Genomic DNA, 19,178 nt, shown 5'->3' with positions numbered 1-19,178 from the left:
TTCCCCAGGCTGTGGGAGGCTCGTTCTTTTGTGCCACTCCTCCATGGCCCCTCCCGGCTGAGGGCGGGTGCCCAGCGCTCCTTCTGCAGGGAGGTGGCCCCTGCCCGGCTCCTGGGGGACGTGGCAAACCAGTGCCACGGGCCCCTCGGGGGTGCCAGGACCCCCTGAGCAGCCCCGAGCCAGTGGTGATGGGGGAAGGGAGGTGACAGAATCCCCCCGGGAGGGGCGGGTCCCCATCCCACCCCCTGTGCACCCCAGGACCTGCAGGGCTTGGGGACACCGTGGTGAGGGGTGGGCAAAGGGGTGGGCACAGGGAGTCCTGGGGTGTCCCCGGGGGGACCACGGCCATCCCTGCCCTTGGCAGTGCCGAGTTGGCTGTGAGAGAGCTGGAGGTGGCCGGGGGTGCCCCAGGGCTGTCCCTGCTGTGCCGCAGCCCCCAGGCCTTGGACAGCTCCCTGCTGAGTGTCTGCATCCAGGTGAGACCCCCATGGCACCCCAGGGGTTTGGGGGTCAGGACCATGCAGGGCCCCATCCCTGGGAGGGAAACACAGCCCTGGCACCTGCAGGGATGGTGACATGGGAACAGGCACAGCCCTGGGGCTGCAGCAGGCACCCATGGGACAGGAGGGGTTTGGGGGCTCCTGGGGGTCCCCGGCCTGCTGAGGCAGGGTGGTCTCTCCACAGCCACGCTCCAGCTGGGATTCCAAGTGGTGCCAGGTCCACTGGGATGAGGACAGACACTTGTGGCTGTTGGGGGTGGCACGGAGGTTCTGCAGCCTGCGGAAGCTGCTGAGCACCTCTGGGCACTAGGGGCTGCAGGCACAGGGGCCCAAATGCTCCTTGTGGCTGGCAGCCTGCCCTGCCCCAGAGGTGACACTGGGGGACATCCCAGAGAGGGGCTGTGAGGTCACAGAGTGTCAGTGATGTCACAGGGGGCTGTGACATAGAGGCGCCTCTGTGGCTGTGTGTGACCGAGGCATAGAGCAGCTTTGATGTAAGAAAGGGGCTGTGGGACATCTCAGAATGGGTTTAGTGAGGTCACAGTGTGGGCTATGACATCACAGAGTTAGATTTGATATCACTGACTGGGTTATGTGAGGTCATTGATCAGCTATGTCATAATAGAGGGGACTCTGACATCAGAGAGTGGCTGTGTGACTTCATAGAGCAGGCATTGACATCACAGGTGACCAGTGACTTTACAGAGCCAGCTGTGACATCACAAAGCAGGCTGTGCTATCAGCTGTGAGTCTCATAGTGGCTTGTGACAACACAGATCAGTCTGTGATATCACAGGGCTGTGTGACATCACAGCAGGGCTGGGTGAGGTCACTGTGTTGGCCGCTCTGACCCAGCCCCCACTCACATTTCTCTCCCACTGAAGTCTCCCCTGCTGCTCGTGCCCAGCAGGGTCCCCTGTTCCCCTGGGTCCCCCCTGCCCCCAGCACTGCAGCCTCCCCCAAGGATGTTCCACAAATCAACCCCAGAGCCTGACACGGGGACAAGGGGCTGGGCTGTGTGACCAGGACATCAAGGACGTGCATGATCCAGGTCACTGTGGCCTGGCTTGGGTTCCCCAGGGCAGGAAAGATGTCTGGCAGCTGCAGCAGGGTTAGGGAAGGGCCCCAAGGTGGGGCTGGAGCCCTTTGGCTGTGAGCAGAGGCTGAGGGAGCTGGGCTTGTCCAGCCTGGAGCAGGGAAGGCTGAGGGGCTCCTCATGCCAGCCTGGCAGTGCCACCGAGGAGGTGATGGAGAACACAGAGCCAGGCTCTTCACCAGGGGCCTGGTGGGAGACAAAAGACAATGAGTATAGGGTGAAAGAGGGGAGCTTCAGCCAGGACAGGAGGAGATAAAATGAGTCAGGCTGGTTTCAACATTTCCTCAACACCAAAAGCAGCCTGACCCCCTTCTCCATCCACCAGACAGCTTTGCAAATCAGGAATTGTTCAGGCTCTTTTATGCCCACTTCACACAGAATATACTGATTCAGAAACTGAACTGTATTTCTATCTATCACAGAATCATCTTTGTCTAAAATTGGTTTTGTACAGAAATCCCTTGTGAAAGGTGGACATGTCAGATGTTGCTGGGATATCTCACATTGCTGAGGAAAGAGTTTCAGTGTTCCTTTAAATTCTATTATGTTTACATTTTTTATGTTGTCAATGAAGAGATATTTTCTGTGCCTCAGAGTCCCACCAGTTCCTGACCCCCAAAGAACACAAACCTGAGGAGTTGTGGTTCCCACTTGCACCTACCTCCATACCCAGAGGTCCCTTGTCCCAGAAAGTCCCTGGCAATGCAGGGATGAAGGGAACAGGACAGGCTGTGTGGATCAGGAGCAGGGCATGGCCAGGGATTTGGGGTGGTTGTGAGCCCAGTGCAGGAGCCGGCCCTTGGCCTTGGTGAACCTCATCCAATTGTCCTGGGCCCATGGCTCCAGCCTGTCCAGATCCCTCTGCAGAGCTTCCTGGCCTCCAGCACAGCCACACTCCCACCCAGCCTGGGCTCACTGGGAACTGACTGAGGGTGCCCTCAATGTCCTCGTCCAGATCATCCATCAAGAGATTTAACTGTCCTGGCCCCAATCCTGAGTCCTGGGGACACCCCTGGATGTGACTCCATTCCTCAGCTGCTCTGAGGTGGGGTGGGGGGATAGGGACAAAGTGTGATTGATTGTCAGCCATGAAGGGTCTGGATTTTCAGATCTATTCAGACTGCACTAGGAGGTGCTGGGTATCAGTATCAGCTGGGGATTGCAGATATCAGTCTACAAACAGGAAAAGAAACCTAAACAGGACAAAACAACTATTTCTTCATTGTTTTTAATATAGTGTATTCACCTTGAATACACATCTGAAAACTGCAGAAAACTTCTAATTAACCACAGAAGAATTGAAGACTTAAACTATTCCCAGGGGCTTGTCAAGTTTGTATGTTTTGAACAAAGGTTAATAAGCCTTTGTCAACAAATTTCTGAACTGAAGACCTCAGGAAGAGGCCTTTGGAAAAGTAAAATTAGTTACAACCACAGGTTGCTGATGACCTATCCTCATCATGTCAGGAATGAACAGAAATGGGCACAGCTTTCTGGCTGCCCCAGCTTTGGGATGGGCCCTGGGCCTGGAGCAGGAACAGCTCCTGAGGGCCACAAGGCCGGGGCTGTTGTGCTGGCCTGGGCAGATGGGATGGCAGCAGGGGCTGCAGAGCTCTCAGGATGTCCTGGAGAGGAGAGCAGGGCACCCAGGGAGCCTCCTTTTCCCTTGGCCAGGCACCTTCCCCCATGGCTGGGGCTGAGCCCTCTCTGAGCTGCAGCTGCTGCTGTGCCCTTCCGAGGGGCTGAGGCCGTGGGGCCCCTGCCCAGAGCAGCCTGCCCTGAGCAGAGCTGTGGGGCCAGAGCCGGCTGGGCTGTGCTGGGGAGAGGCCCTTGGTGCTGCAGAGAGCTCAGGGCAGCTGGCAGAGCTTGGAGGGAGCTGGGCTGGGCTGAGAGAGCCTGGCACAGAAACCATCAGTGTCCATCTCAGCCTATGTGAGCACTCAGGGGCCAAGAAAAGCACCCCAGGGTTGTTACCTCCGCTGAGGCGTAGCGACCTGGTTCAGGAACGACACGGCAGCCACACCCAGGCTGCTCGGTCCATCAGCTCACAGACACCAGTGTGGTGGACGGCTAATGGCGTTTATTAACTGGTTACATGGAGTTATAAAACCTCTGTTTGCTACATCACATCCGTCTGCTTACGTTACAAGTTAGGTATTGCTTAGCTTATCAAGGACACTAACCAACTAAGAGTTGAGGGAGGGGTTCTGTCTGCCCGTACAACGCGATATCTTCCGATCGCCTGTCCCTAATCTCCCACATTTCCCCCTACTATCATGACTAAGTAAAAAAGTATAAAGGTATAAATGTTATAAAAGTATAAATGTCATAAAAATACAAAAGCTGTTAAAGTTAGTATAATAGGATACAAAAATGGTATAAAATGTTAGTAACAAGCGCACTTCACGGTAATTGCATGCGTTCGACAAATAGGATGTCGACTTTCTCTAAACGGCTTCTAACAAACGACACTAACTTGTTCAAAATGCAAGGCCCAAAAATCAATGTCAGGAGTATCATGGTGAGAGGGCCTATTAAGGTGGAAACAAGGGTGGCTAGCCATGGGGACTGATTGAACCATGACTCGAACCATCCTTGTTGGGCCTCTCTCTCTCTCTTTCTCTGGGCCAGTCTTCCTCTCAGTTCGGCCATGGAGTCTCGCACGACTCCGTTGTGGTCTGCATAAAAACAGCATTCTTCTCTCAAGGCGGCACACAGGCCTCCTTGCTGCATGAGCAAGAGGTCCAGTCCTCGCCTGTTCTGCAGGACGACTTCCGAAAGTGAGGAGATAGATCTTTCCAGAGAGGAGATGGATTTTTCAATTCTCAGTAAGTCTTCGTCAATTGTCATTTGCAGCTGAGAAAGTCTTTGATGTTGGGTCACGAGAGCTGAAACACCTGTGGCTGTGCCAGTGGCTCCTAGGCCAAGGAACATTGCAATGGTTATACCTGTCATTACTTCTCTTTTGCAGAGCTGGATGGTTTCTTCTAAAAAGCGATACATTTCTTCTTCTTGGTGATACAGGACTCTAGGAACAATCAGAACTTGGACACAAAAGTCAGCAAAGTTATTGAATTTGCTAAGGTACACACAGGGAGTTATTCCGATTTGTTGACAGACCCACATTCCTAGTAGGAACGGGACTGCCCACTTACCAGTCTTTTGACTAGGTTGGATGAACTCAGTACAGATATTTCCCATCTGCTTTGCTGAGGTTACACTGCCAAAGCATTTGCCTCGGCCTGTGACTTGACTCAGGGTAATTTCTCTCCGGGGGGTGTCCCACTTACAGTTGTGTGGATTGTTCGCTGCAGAGTATTCAAAAGGAGCATCAAGGGCGACACCCTCATAAAAAGGAGGTTCTGCATTATAACATAACCAGCATGATTTTGTAAAGTTCAGATTGGATTGGTTCAACGACAAAAAGGTAGCATTTAACACACTAAGAAACAGATTGTAAGGATCTGACTTAGGTTTTTGGTAGATAGCTAAAGGACGGGATGAGGAGGAGGTGCTAGATGAGGCTTCCCTCTTTTGTCTGCGTACTGCGAGATTCTGATAGGGTTTGAATGACTGGGGCACTGAAGGTGGGAGTCTGATAATTTGCACGTTTGCCCAATTTAAATGCCTGGCTGCATTTAAAGCATGCCATTTTTATCTTCTTCCAGTCTGTGAGGGGAGTTTCGTTCTGACTTCCCCTCAAGCCCAAGTAGAAACATTGTTGTTACTGATTTGATATACTGTTACTTCTTCTTTGTCAGAGCCGGAGTCAGAGCCGGCTGCAGAGGACTGGCTGTCCCAGTCCCAGCTGAAGTCCGAGTCAGAGCCGGAAGTCGACTGACTGGCTGCTTCCGGGCTCTGGAGCCTTTTGGTCGGGCTCCGACCCCGCCCCTTTCCCTCAGGGCTGGGCTGTCCCTTCCCTCTTGGCCCCGCCCCTTTCCCTCAGGGCTGGGCCACTCCTTCCCTCTTTGCCCCGCCCCTTTCCCTCAGGGCTGGGCCACTCCTTCCCTCTTGGCCCCGCCCCTTTCCCTCAGGGCTGGGCCGTCCCTTCCCTCTTGGCCCCGCCCCTTTCCCTCAGGGCTGGGCCACTCTTTCCCCCTGGGCCCCCGCCCCTTTCTCTCAGGGCTGAGCTGCGCCCTGCCCCTGCGCTCCCCCCCGCCTTCTGCCGTGGGAGCTTCTTGCCTTAGAAAAACGCGCTTTTTGGCAAAGGTTGGCTTCAGCTCTATCTTTGCGCTCTCCTCCCTTTTTCTGCTCGCGCGCCCCTGCATTCGCAAACGAGCTCTCTTTGTTTTCAGCACTATCTTGAGGCGCATAAGGTGGAGGTCCCTCCCCCGCTTTTTCAGCATTCCTAGCTTCTTCAGTTAGACCGTTGTAAAATGACTGCATCTGTTTTATCTCTTCAGTGAGCGGCCTTGAGCCCGAGGGGCCTCGAAGCAAGCTCTTGACCTTCTGAGCCCGAGCCCATACATTCAGCCAAACCGACTTCATCAACACTCTGAGCATTATCACTAACATTCTTTTACAGTCTGAAAATTCTCAACAACAGTTCCCTCTGAGAAAGTTTGCGTTGCTGCTGCGATACCTAATTGGGGGGAAACCTTTAAACAATTTCGCACAGCTCTCCAGGTGTCCTGTTCCTGCAAAGCCTTCTGTAAAGATTTTACGACCCTTCCCCATGCTTTAAGATTTTTCCCTGAGCTGGAAGACATTGTGTCTTCGGCAAGAGCTTTAGTACATTGATCCCAAACATCTGGGTGGAGGATATCCACCGGTCTATCAATAATACTAAGTTGCAAAAGCCTCGTCACTGCGAGGGTAAAATCTTTTGCTTTACAATCAATTCCCCACTGCTTATGAATCTGAGAAACGACCTTCACGAGAGCTTCCATCCTCTGCGTGGGTCCGGAGGCGTCCCTCCCGCCGAGCTGGACCAGCCGCTCGGCCGTCGTTCACCCGTCCAGGCGACTCCCGTTCTCCCGGGCAACTCCCGGGGCTTTGGCACCACTTGTTACCTCCGCTGAGGCGTAGCGACCTGGTTCAGGAACGACACGGCAGCCACACCCAGGCTGCTCGGACCACCAGCTCACAGACACCAGTGTGGTGGACGGCTAATGGCGTTTATTAACTGGTTACATGGAGTTATAAAACCTCTGTTCGCTACATCACATCCGTCTGCTTACGTTACAAGTTAGGTATTGCTTAGCTTATCAAGGATACTAACCAACTAAGAGTTGAGGGAGGGGTTCTGTCTGCCCATACAACGCGATATCTTCCAACCGCCTGTCCCTAATCTCCCACACAGGGTCCACAGGTTCTCTGTGTGGGAGCTGAGCTTGTGACCTCTGGAGCCCTCCAAGTGCTAGAGCTGCACCTCCAGCTCCAGAGGAGATGTGACAGATGGGAGCAGAGACAAATAATTCCTGCCGGATTCTTTATTGTGCTTGCTTAAACAGGTGACCTGGATCCATATGTAGAAGAGGTGTTTTGTGTCAGATAACACTGGCAGAGTGATATGAATAGAATTTTTTTTAGCTGAAAATAGTATTTCATGTATAATACACAATGAGAAAAAAGGACACATTTGATCAGAAGAGTATCTGAGTTTTTCAGAAGATGAGAGCATCATTGATTTTCCAGTAGGCAAACCTGTTCAAATCCTTTCCTCAGGGCTTCCTTGAGATGAGAGGTTACCACCAGAGGACAAGGCCAGCCAGAGCTCTCTGTCTTGGTAGCTTTTGTCTGGGAGAACTCTTGCATATAGGGAATATTTAAGGGAGAGTATCACTTTTAGTCCTGGACACCTGGAAAGACAGACGGTTCTTTTCCATAGGAAGGAAGGCACAGAGCTCCAGTGCTCCAGGGGTTGATGAGAGGTAGCCTTTAGCATTCCAAGATCCAAGATCAGCTGGACTTTTCAGGTGGCCCCTGGGAGGCCAAACCAGCCAGATCTATTCCATCTCCCCTTGGTTCCATGAGGCCCTGTAGTGTCACAATGTTCTCTTTGCTTCTCAGGTGTCACAATGGCCCCTTGCCTCCATGAGGCCCTGCAGGGTCACAATGGCCCTTTGGTTCTGTGAGGCCCTGCAGTGTCACCTTGGTCTCCATGATTCCATGGGGCCTTGCATTGCCACAATGGTCCCTATGGATCCACAGTGCCCTGCAGGATCACAGTGGCCCTTTGGTTCCACGAGGCCCTGTAGTGCAGCAATGGCCTCTTAGTCCCACAAAGCCCTGCTGCTTCACACTGGCCCCTTGGGACCATGCAGTCCAACAGTGCCACCATGATCCCCTTGGTGCCATTAGCTCCCACAGTATCACAATTGCTTCTGGGACTCATGGTACCCCACAATTTCACAATGGCCCCTTGGTTCCACGGGGTCCCCACAGTGTCACAATTTTCTGCACATGAAGGAAGCCACAGAGCCCCAGTGTTTCAGGGGCTGATGAACTGCAGTCACCAGAGTCCAAGGCCAGCCAGACCTGTCTGTCCATGCAGGTTTGTCTGGGAGGAACCCTTGCATATTCAAAATTTTGAATGTTGAGTCCCAGCTCCTGCCCTTTTTTGCCTGGAGGAGAAGGCCAGTTCTTTTCCATAGAAAGGTAAACAGAGAGACCCAGTGTTTGGAAGGCAGGTGAGAGCCAGCCTTCAGGAGGCCAAGGCCAGTCAGACCTGTCTGTAATGGCAGCTTTCACCTAGGAGCAATCTTTGGATATTGGACTTCTGAAGGCAGAATCAAAATTTCAGTCATGAGCACCTGGAGAAAAGGATATTTCTTTTCCATAGGAAGGAAAGGGCAAGGCCCCACTGTTTCAGAGCAGATTAGAGGCGAGCACCAGGGGTCAAAGCCAGCCAGAGCTGTCTGTCCTGGCAGCTTTTGTCTAGGAGAAACCCTTGAATATATGAAATTTTGAGAAGTACCAATTATAGCCAGGGGTGCTGTGCACGATTGATAGTTCTTTTCCATAGGAAGGAAAGCACAGAGCATCAGCGTTTGAAAGCAGGTGAGACCCAGCTCTCAGGAACACAAGGTCAACCAGACTTATTGATAATGGCAGCTTTTGTCTGGGAGCAATGCCTGGGTATTGGGAAATGTGGAGGAGAATCCCATTTCAGCCATGAATACTTGAATGAGAAGGGCAGTTCTCTTCCATAGAAAGGAAAGCCCAGAGCCCCAGTGTTTCAGGGCTACATGAGAAGAGACCCTTGATATGCCAAGGTCAGTTGGAGCAGACACGCCATGCCAACCAGACCTGTTACCTGTTCCACTGGATTCATGGGGCCCCACAGTGTCAGTGGTCCCTTGTTTCCAGGTGGTCCTGCAGTGTTACAATGGAGTGTCATATTGGATCCTTGGTTCCATGATGCCCAGATGTGTTTCTGAGCCCTTGTTTCCATGGGGCCCCACAGCGTCACAATGGTCCCTTGCCTCCATGAGGCCTTGCAGTGTCACAGGGGTCTCCTTGGTACCACAGTATCACAATGGACCCTTGGCTCCCTGGGGACTCACAATGTCACAAGCATCTCCTTGGTTCCACAAGGTGCTGCAGAGCTTCTTGATTCAACAAGGCCTCAGAGTGTCATCATGGCCTCCAGGATTCCAATGGGCTCCGCAGTGTCACTATGGACCTTTGGTTCCATGGGGTCCTGCTCTGTTCCATGAATCCTTAGTTCCATGGGGCCCTTGAGTGTGACAACGTACTCCTTGGCTGAATGGTGCTACAGAGTGTGACAACTGTCCCTTGGCCTACCAAGACTCCATAGTGTCACAATGGCCTCTTGGTTCAATGAAGCCTTTAGTATCTCAACAGTCTCCATGATTGCAAAAGGCTTTGCAGTGTCACAACACACCGTTGGTATCACTGAGCCCCACAGTGTCACTATGGTCCCCTTGGCTCCGTAAGGCTCTGAAGTGCCACAATGGCCCTTTGATTTCACAGGGCCTCAAGGTGTACAAATGGCCTCCAGGGTTTCATGAGGCCCTGCTGTGTCACAATGGAGCTTGGGTTCCATGATGCCCCATAGTGTCACAATGGTATCCTTGGTTCCACGGTGTCAGATTGGACCCTTCTTCCCATGGACACCCACAGTGTTCACTGTAGCTCCATTGATTCCATGAGGCCCTGCCATGCTATAATGGCCCCTTGGTTCCAGTGGGTCCCAAAGTGTCAGAAGAGTCTCCATTGTTCCATGAGGCCCCACAATGTCACTGTGGTCCCCTTGGTTCACCAGGGCCCAACAGTGTAACAATGGATTCTTGGTTCTATGAGGTTCCTCAGTCGCAACAGCCCCTTGGCTTCATGTGGCCATGCTGTTTCACAATGGACCCATGGTCCCACGAGGCCTTGCTCTGTCAGAATGATCCCTTGGTTCCAAGAGGTTTCTCAGTGTCACAATGGTCCCCTTAGAGCCACAGTATCAAAATGGACCATTGGTTCAATGTGGCTCCAATGTGCCAAAATGGATTTTGCTACCACGTAGTTCCTCTATGTCAAAATGGATCCTTTGTTCAGTCAGCTTCCAAGGTGTCACAGTAGACTCCTTGGTTCTCTGAGGCCCCTCTGTCACCAAATCTCTGAAATATCAGAATATGACTCCTTAACATTAATTTTCTATTTAAGAGGGTGTCATTTATTCAGGCCCGAGTTCTAGGATAACTCCTAACCTTATGAGGACAAGCAGTTCTACCCGTGTATTGCTTACATACAGTCCCTAATGAGTATTGCAATTTACCTATTACCACAAAACCTACCCCAAGTTCCCAGATTCACTCTTTTTCTATCACTGCACTCTTGAGGCAGATGTCTGCTGCTTGTCTTCCAGTGACCCTCACTGAAAAGTAGGCCCTGCATGCCTAGTTCCTGTCCTGAAACTTCAGAGGCAAGGAAAAAATGGAATTAAACTTTTGTTATCAAGCCCAGGGCTTTGTTTTCCCAGGCAGAGGCAGGCAGGACAAAGAGCTGTCAGCAAAGGAAGGGGCCAGCGAGGTGGGGCAGCCGGGGGATGACGACAGCCTGCAGGGACAGAGGCACAGGGCATGGACACCGTAGGACAGCCTGGGCTGGAGAGGGCACAGGGATGGGCAGCAGCTGAAAGGCCCTGACACAGCCAACTCCTGCAGCACTTGGGCCATGGCTGCTGGCCCTGGGCCTGAGCCATGAGCAGGAGACAAGTGACCCTGGCAGGCCTGGGGCCTCATTGCCTCCTTGTCCCTGCTCAGCAGCCTGGCAGGGGCCGCCCCATGGTGCTGCCCCTGGCATTGCACATCCCCACATCCCAGTGTCCCGGGAAGAACCCTGAGCACTGACGGAGGGACAGGATCTTCCTTGGCAGGGGCTGGGACTCAGGCCTTGACCCTTTGCATTCCTGAAACACATGCAGGTTTGCTGAGCATCAGAGACACCTTTGCCTTGTTTGTCCCCACCTGTCATCACTGCCTGCAGTGTTCTGCTCTAACTGGAACCTGGGGACACTTTCTCCAATAGGTTCTTCTGTGAGACCCATTAAAACTTGCAGAAACTTTGGAGTTTCAATTTAACTTGGAGTCATTGAGAAGTTTTTTGGACACATTCTCAGTGACTGAGTTGAATGTAAACAACACCAAATCCATAGGAGGGTCATTAAACTTCCAGTGCTGTTGCTGTGCTGGGCTCCTGGCACAGAGGCATCTCGTAGCAACCAAGAAAAGTTTCAAAAAGACATTTCTCCTGAGGAGAAATCCTCCTTCCTGTGGTATTTGAAATGCAGAATCAGGGAAAGTGTACAGTGGCATAACAACCTTTTCTGTTCCTTTCTCACTAATTATTAACTCTTCTTTGTTTGCTTTGCATTTAACAGTATAGAACACCAGTTTCTTATATGAAATACTAGGTTTTGCATATATGCCTACTGATATCTATGCCTATGGAATATTAAATTTTGAACAGAATACATGTTTCAACAGTAAATAAACACATTGAACTGAATAGTAGAACTAATCTCTCTCTAGCTCCCACTGCTGCTTTAGGAAATTTTCTTCTTCCTTTTTCAATTTTTGTTGCTTTTGTCTTCTGCAATTTCAGTTCTTCTGTTGGCTGAAGCAACATCTCTGCTTGCTGTTTCCCTCCCTCTTGATCTTTTCAATGCTCCTCCTCGTGTAGTTCTAAATTCATTTTCATGATGCTTCTTCTTTTTGAGTACAGTCACATCCTTTTTTAGGTTTTTTTTTTGTATTAGTTTTTAGCTTTTCTTACATTCCTTTTCTGCAGCTCCAACTCAGCCTCTCAGCGCTCAGCTGCTGCTTCCAGCTACACCGTGCTGCTGTGAACACTGGCACGTGCCGCTCCAGGATCCCGCAAACTGCAGCCGTAACTTGGGGTCGGTGTCTCATGAGTCATCTGGACCCCTTGGCTCCCAGGTCTGCCTACACTGCTCTTAGGCACTCAGGTTCACCTGGCTGCAACTCGTCCAGATTTTTGGGTTCTCAGGTCTGCCTCTTTTGCTCTCAGGTCCACCTTCTCAGCTCTTCAGGCTCTTGATCTGCCTGGCTCAGCTTGGCTGGGCCCCACAGTCTCACTGCTCTTAGGCCTGTAGTCATCTCCCAGGATCACATTGGGGTCACCATTCATTGTCACCTGGTCCTCACAGAGGGCACAAGTTGACTGTGGAGCCACAGCTGATGCAGGTGTCTGTCCCGTATTATCTAAAAACTCTCATAACTTTCTCTCTGTAGCCTACCCACAGGCAGCTCCACACAGCCTTCTGACTCCTGTCTTCCTCCTGCAGGACTGGCTAAGTCTTTCCTGTCCCTTGCATGAGCACCAGACCCTCTCTGTCCCTCACACACCTGCTTGACCCTTCTTGCTCACAGCACAGCCTGCAGACTCCAACTTACTCGTGACCAGCTCACCCAATGTGTTATAACACTCACTCTCATTGGACATAGCTGGGATCTATTAAGGGCAAGGCTGTTCCCACTCTTGGGAATTAGTACAGCTGCAATTTAACAGGAGCGAGATTGCCTTCAGCACTATCTCTATTCTCTTTAAAATCCATCCTCCCATACCAAGGAGAATCTGTGTACAGTACAGAACCTCATGGAACCAAGGGATCATTGTGGCACAGCAAGGCCTTGTGGAACCAAAGGGACCATGGTGACACTACAGAACCTCATGGAACTACGGGGCCATTGTCACATAGCAGGGCTGCAGAACCAAGGAGTCCATTGTGACACTGCAGAACCTCATGGGATCACGGTGTCCATGTTACACCACTGAACCTCATGGAAGAAAGGGACCATGGTGACACTGTGGAACCAAGGAGACTGTTGTTGGCAGTATGAAAGCTCATGGAACCAAAAGCCCATTGTGACACTGTAGGGCCCTGTATAACCAAGGGGTCATTGTAGCACAGCAGGGCCTCATGGAATCAAGGGGATCATAGTGATGTTGTTGGGCTACATGAGACCACAGGGACATTCTGACTGTGGAACCAGGAAGACCATTGTGAACTGGTGGGGGAACCTGCAGAGACTATTGTGACACTTCAAGGCCTTGTGACACCAAAGGGCCCCTGTGGAACTGCAGGGCCTCATGGAAGCAATGAGACCATTGTGACATGGCACGGCCTCATGGCAGCAAGGGGCCATTGTGACACTCTGGGGCCCTGTGACACCGTGCCACCATGGAACCAAGGAGACCATTGCGACACTACAGGGCTCCATGGAACTAAGAACTCATGTAACAGTGAGGGGCCCAATGGAATCAAGGGGCCATTCCATACTTCAGGGCCTCAGGGATCCAAGGTGCCCCTGTGACACTGTAAGGCCTCATGGAATCCTGGCGACTATTATTGTACTTTGACACCTCATTGAATCAAGGGGCTCTGCAGGACGTTGTGGAACCCAGGAGACCATTGTGACACTGCAGGGCCTCATGAGAGCAATGAGACCATTCTGGAACTCCGAGTCCCCATGGAACCATGTGTCATCACAGGGCCTCATAGAACCAAGGCAACCATTGTGACACTGCCAGGTCTCATGGATTAAGGGACCATTGTGACACTGTGGATCCAAGGAGATCACTGTGATATTTCTGGACCTCATGGAAACAAAGATCTGTTCTGATACTATGGGGCTTCATGAAACCAAGGGACAATTGTGATGCTGCAGGGCCCCAGCGTAGAACAGGTCTGCTTGGCTTGGCCTCCTGGGGGCTGCCTGACTGGTCCAAATGACCTTGGCATGTTGAGGGCTGTCCTCATCTGTCTCTGAAGCCCTAGAGTTCTGTGCTTTCCCTCCTGTGGGAAAGAACTGTCCTTCTCCTCCAGGTTCCCATGACCAAAGTTATGCTTCTACCTCCAAATTTATTTATATCCAAGGATTGTTCCCATTTGAAACCTGCCAGGACAGACAGCTCTGGCTGGCCTTGGCCTCTTGGGGACCACCCCTCATCTGCCTTCAAAATACTGGGGGACCATGCTTCTCTTCCTTCTTTCTTTCTTCTGGAATAAACATCTTTCAAGTCCAGGCATCTATGACCAAAGCTGGGAATCTGCCTCAAAAATTCCTTAATCCAAGGATAGCTTCCAGAAGAAAGCTGACAGAATTCTCTTGGTTCCCGTGGCTTCCTGAGGGCCAGCTCTCATCTGCCTGTGAAACACTGGGGCTCTGCCCTTCCCTTCCTGTAGAGAAGAACTGTCATTCTGGCCCAGACACCCACAGCTGAAATGGAATTCCACCTCCAGAATTCCCCATGTATCCAAGGGCTCCTTTCAGACAAAAGCTGTAAGGACAGACAGCTTGGGCCTTTCCTTGGCCTCTATTGAGTGCCTCCAATCTGCCTTCAAACCCTGGGGTTCTGTGGCTTCCTTCCTATAGAAAAGACCCATCCTTCTTGTCCACGTGTTTGTGGCCTAAAGCTCTTTTCTCAGTGGAGGGAGACTGAGGACAGCAGGGGAGAGCTCTGGGTGGGATTGAAGGGTGGTTTCAAAAATAGTGGATTCTTTTGAAATAGCAGAGAAAAGCCAGAAAAGAAAAAATAAATGCAAAGGGCAACTGGGGATGGCCAGGCTGGGAAGAGATAGAAAGGAATTTCTGTCCCAGGGCTGGGCTGTGGTGCAACACATCCCCAAGAAGGAGCCTGGAGCAGCCCAAGGCTTTGTGTGGCCAGGCAGAGGCAGGCAGGATGCAGAGCTGTCAGCAAAGGAAGGGGCCAGCGAGGTGGGGCAGCCGGGGGATGACGACAGCCTGCAGGGACAGAGGCGCAGGGCATGGACGGTGTGTAGGACAGCCTGGGCTGGAGAGGGCACAGGGATGGGCAGCAGCTGAAAGGCCCTGACACAGCCAACTCCTGCAGCACTTGGGCCATGGCTGCTGGCCCTGGGCCTGAGCCATGAGCAGGAGACAAGTGACCCTGGCAGGCCTGGGGCCTCATTGCCTCCTTGTCCCTGCTCAGCAGCCTGGCAGGGGCCGCCCCATGGTGCTGCCCTTGGCATTGCACATCCCCACATCCCAGTGTCCCGGGAACAACCCTGAGCACTGAGGGAGGGACAGGATCTGCCTTGGCAGGGGCTGGGGCTCAGATCTTGGCCCTTTGCATTCCTGAAGCACATCCAGGTTTGCTGAGCATCATAGACACCTTTGCCTTGTTTGTCCCCACCTGTCATCACTGCCTGCAGTGTTCTGCTCTAACTGGAACCTGGGGACGCTTTCTCAGTCGTGTCCCTCAATGGGACCCATTTAACTTGGAGAAACTTCAGTGTTTCATTATCATTTGGAGTTCTTGAAAAGTGGTTTGAACACTCTCAGGGACTGAGTGTGATGTAAACAACATCAAAAGCCCCAAGAAACTAATTAAAGTCCTTGTGCTGTGCCTATGCTGCTCAGCTGGACCGGACTCCTGGCACAGAGGCAGCTCATGCAATCAAGAAAAGCTTCAAAAAGACATTTGTCCTAACGAGCAGCTCCTCTCCCGAACCAGCAGGGCTGAGGGCACTGCCTGCAGGTACATGAGAGCAGTGAAGCAGACAGAAGCCTAAAGGAGCTGGAAGGACAATTCTGAGAATATTCATGGAGAAATCTTCACAACTTTTGAAATATCTGAGATTCTTCACAGAGAAATCTTCAACACTTCTGACACAGTAAGTCTCTGGCTGCAGGGATCTCCTCAAGCTGACCCAGGACAGGGCTGACATGACTGTAAGGATGGCTCTGCTGCCCTCTCTGCTTTGGGGGAGGATGTGCTCCAGAGCGGGGCTGCCCTGGGCACCGTCAGAGGGACAGGGCAGGACGGCTCCTGCTGCCAGGGACGGCTGCAGGGGCTGAAGCTGGGGCTGCAGCCAGGGGTGCCCAGGGCTGTCGTGCAGAGCAGCTCCTGCAGCCCTGAGGGCTCTTGGCCAGGCCAGGGGATGTGCCACCTGCCAGGGGCAGCTCTCAGCCTGCCTGGGAGCTCCCATGGATGGTGGAGGGGAGCTGTGGGTGCCAGGAGTGACTCCTGCCAGGGCATGAGCTGCTGCTGTGGAGAGGGTGCTGTGTGGGCCAGGGCTGCTCAGAGCTCCAGCTCATGCCCAGGTCATTTCTAAGGGGACTTGTCATGAGCTCATTCAGGGCAGGAGTTTCCTACCTGAGTCTCTGCTTTCCTGAACCTGTGCTCCCAGTTTTCCCTGGCTCAGCTTGGTGGGAATGGAAACTCTGCTGTGCCGGGCAGACCAGGGACTGAGGCTCTTAAACCATCAGTCTAAGAATTCCTGGGAAGCTGAGCAAGTGCCTCCAGCTCCCCAGCATCCAGATCCATCCAGCATCCCCTTTCCATGGTGCCCAGGCCTGGGGGAGCTGTTCTTTAATCCCTGCAGCCCCGGGCAGCTGCAGGGCAGAGCTGGCCCAGGGGCTGGGCTGGGCTCTGGCAGCACTGGCAGGGAAGGAGCCCAGGGCCACAGGAACAGCTCGGGCTGGGACAGCTCCAGCAGCAGAGGCGTGGGCAGGGAGGGAGGGAGGCAGTGCTGAGGGAAGCCCTGCTGCAGGGGAGATGTGGCACCTGCCGGCCCTGCCCTGCAGGGCACACACTGCCCTGAGCAGCACAGCTCTTGTGTCCCCTCACAGCCAGCACAGCCCTCAGCCCAGGGGCTCGGGGCCCTCAGTCCCCTCCTGGGCCGGCAGAGCAGCCCCAGAGATGAAGGGCATCTCTCCTGCCATGTGCCCATTCCCTGCTGACCAGGGCCTGAGGGCCACTGTCCTGCACTGCTGCTGCCTGGCAGGGGCTGTGCAGGGCTGGGCAGGGAAAGGCTTTTCCTCAGGGCCTGGCTCTCTCTCTCCTTGCCTTGCCCAGGTGCTCCTGGCATTGCTGACGGCTCTCTGGGAATGGCAGTTCCAGCTGCAGGCTCAGGCCCAGCCCTTGTTCTCCTCCTGCACAGGCTGAGCACAGCAATGGGGTGTCCCAGCTCCCTCTGCCCTGGGGAGCTCTGGGCAGGGCAGGCTGGGAATGTGCCGACTCTCCGTGACTTTGGGAAAGGCAGGAGCCACTTTGTGTGCCAGGGATCCCTCTGCTCTCAGCAGTGTCTCCTGCCTTTCCAGGGTAACATGGGAGTGGAGCTCAGAAAGGTGCAAGTCCAGGGCAGATGGGAACAGGAGAGAGGGACAGAGCAGCTCCCCTCAGTCTGCACTAAGGCTCCTACAATCCTCCTGCCGCACTGTACCCGCTGTTCTCCCCAGGTGCAGCAGAATCTCTTGTTCTGCCTCCTGCAATCCCCATCCCTTCACCCGGGCAGCTCCTGTGCCTTAGGAGGAGATTCTTTGTCCAAGTTCAAACACCAGGACTGGCCCCTGCCCTCACTGTTCCCCTGCACTGACTGGGGGTCAGGGCTGACTCCCAGGAGTCCTGCTGCTTGAGGTCTGGCTCCTCAGTGAGCATTGGCCAGCAGCAATCTCCAGCCACCAAGATGAAGGAAGTTCTGCAAGATGTAGACAAAGAGGTGGTATTTATTGGCAGGGAATGGTCTGTGAGAAAGGGTTTTGACGCTTCTATGAGAAAACTCCCCTCAAACTTCACTGTTTTTCCTCCTACAGGTTGAAACAGCCAAACAAAGCAAATGTCCAACAGCAGCTCCATCAGCCACTTCCTCCTGCTGCCATTGGCAGACACACGGCAGCTGCAGCTCCTGCACTTCTGCCTCTTCCTGGGCATCTCCCTGGCTGCCCTCCTGGCCAACGGCCTCATCATCAGCGCCGTAGCCTGCGGCCACCTCCTGCACACGCCCATGTTCTTCTTCCTGCTCAACCTGGCCCTCACCGACCTGGGCTCCATCTGCACCACAGTCCCCAAAGCCATGCACAATTCCCTCTGGGACACCAGGAACATCTCCTACACAGGATGTGCTGCTCAGGTGTTTTTGCTTGTCTTCTTCCTTGGGTCAGAGCTTGCCCTGCTCACCATCATGTGCTACGACCGCTATGTGTCCATCTGCAAACCCCTGCACTACGGGACTCTCCTGGGCAGCAGAGCTTGTGCCCACATGGCAGCAGCTGCCTGGGCCAGTGCCTTTCTCAATGCTCTGGTGCACACCGCCAATACATTTTCCCTGCCCCTGTGTAAGGGCAATGCCCTGGGCCAGTTCTTCTGTGAAGTGCCACAGATCCTCAAGCTCTCCTGCTCCAAATCTTACCTCAGGAAGCTTGGGCTCTTATTCATTAGCGCCTCTTTGGTATTTGGTTGTTTTGTGTTCATTGTTTTCTCCTATGTGCAAATCTTCAGGGCCGTGCTGAAGATCCCCTCTGAGCAGGGACGGCACAAAGCCTTTTCCACCTGCCTCCCGCACCTGGCTGTGGTCTCCCTGTTCGTCAGCACTGGCATTTTTGCCAACCTGAAGCCCCCCTCCATCTCCTCCCCATCCCTAGATCTAGCAATGTCAGTTCTATACTCGGTGGTGCCTCCAGCCCTGAACCCCCTCATCTACAGCCTGAGGAACCAGGAGCTCAAGGCTGCAGTGTGGACACTGATGACTGGACGATTTCAGAAACATTGAACTGCTGCCAATTTCTGCAAATCACTTGTAAATAAAGTAATTTTTTATACGTCTTGTTGGTCTCATTTGGGATGTTCTTTTTCTTTGTTTTACTATTTTAATACTGTCTACAAAGAAGGATCATGGTTTGTTCCATTTTCTTTCTCTCCACCTTTGCTGTGGCCCCAACCTGTGTCAATAAGGAGCTGTGCTGCTGCCTCTGCTGAGGCGTAGTGACCTGGTTCGGGAACGACACGGCAGCCTCACCCAGGCTGCTCGGGCCCCCAGCTCACAGACACCAATGTGGTCAACGGCAAATGGCAGTTTATCAGCTGATTACATGGAGTTATAAAACCTCTGTTTGCTGCATCACATCCGTCTACTTACGTTACAAGTTACGTGTTGCTTAGCTTATCAAGGACACTAAACAACTAAGTATTGAGGGAGGGGTTCTGTCTGCCCGTACAGCACGATATCTTCCGACCGCCTGTCCCTAATCTCCCACATCTCCCCCCCCGTCTCATGATTAAGTAAAAAACCTATAAAAGTAGAAATGTTATAAAAAATGCAAAAACTGTTGAAGTTCGTATAATAGGATACAAAAGCAATA

At 52.8% G+C, this 19,178-nt stretch overlaps 1 protein-coding gene across 1 annotated transcript; it reads left to right on the top strand.

Moving 5' to 3' along the window:
• The first annotated feature begins 17,656 nt into the window (after positions 1 to 17,656).
• Positions 17,657 to 18,589, top strand: LOC120747623 (olfactory receptor 14A16-like). The gene has a single exon (XM_040053643.1). The coding sequence runs from the start codon at positions 17,657 to 17,659 to the stop codon at positions 18,587 to 18,589; it is 933 nt and encodes a 310-aa protein (XP_039909577.1).
• Positions 18,590 to 19,178: the final 589 nt, after the last annotated feature.

Source organism: Hirundo rustica, unplaced genomic scaffold (genome assembly GCF_015227805.2).
Source record: "Hirundo rustica isolate bHirRus1 unplaced genomic scaffold, bHirRus1.pri.v3 scaffold_112_arrow_ctg1, whole genome shotgun sequence".
NCBI classification, from domain to species: Eukaryota; Metazoa; Chordata; class Aves; order Passeriformes; family Hirundinidae; genus Hirundo; species Hirundo rustica.
The sequence above is the reverse complement of the archived record's forward strand: the minus strand, read 5'-3'. Positions and strand labels throughout refer to the sequence as shown.

Excerpts from the sequence above, each read along its gene's own strand:
- LOC120747623 (XM_040053643.1), top strand. The coding sequence starts at position 17,657 with ATGTCCAACAGCAGCTCCATCAGCCACTTCCTCCTGCTGCCATTGGCA.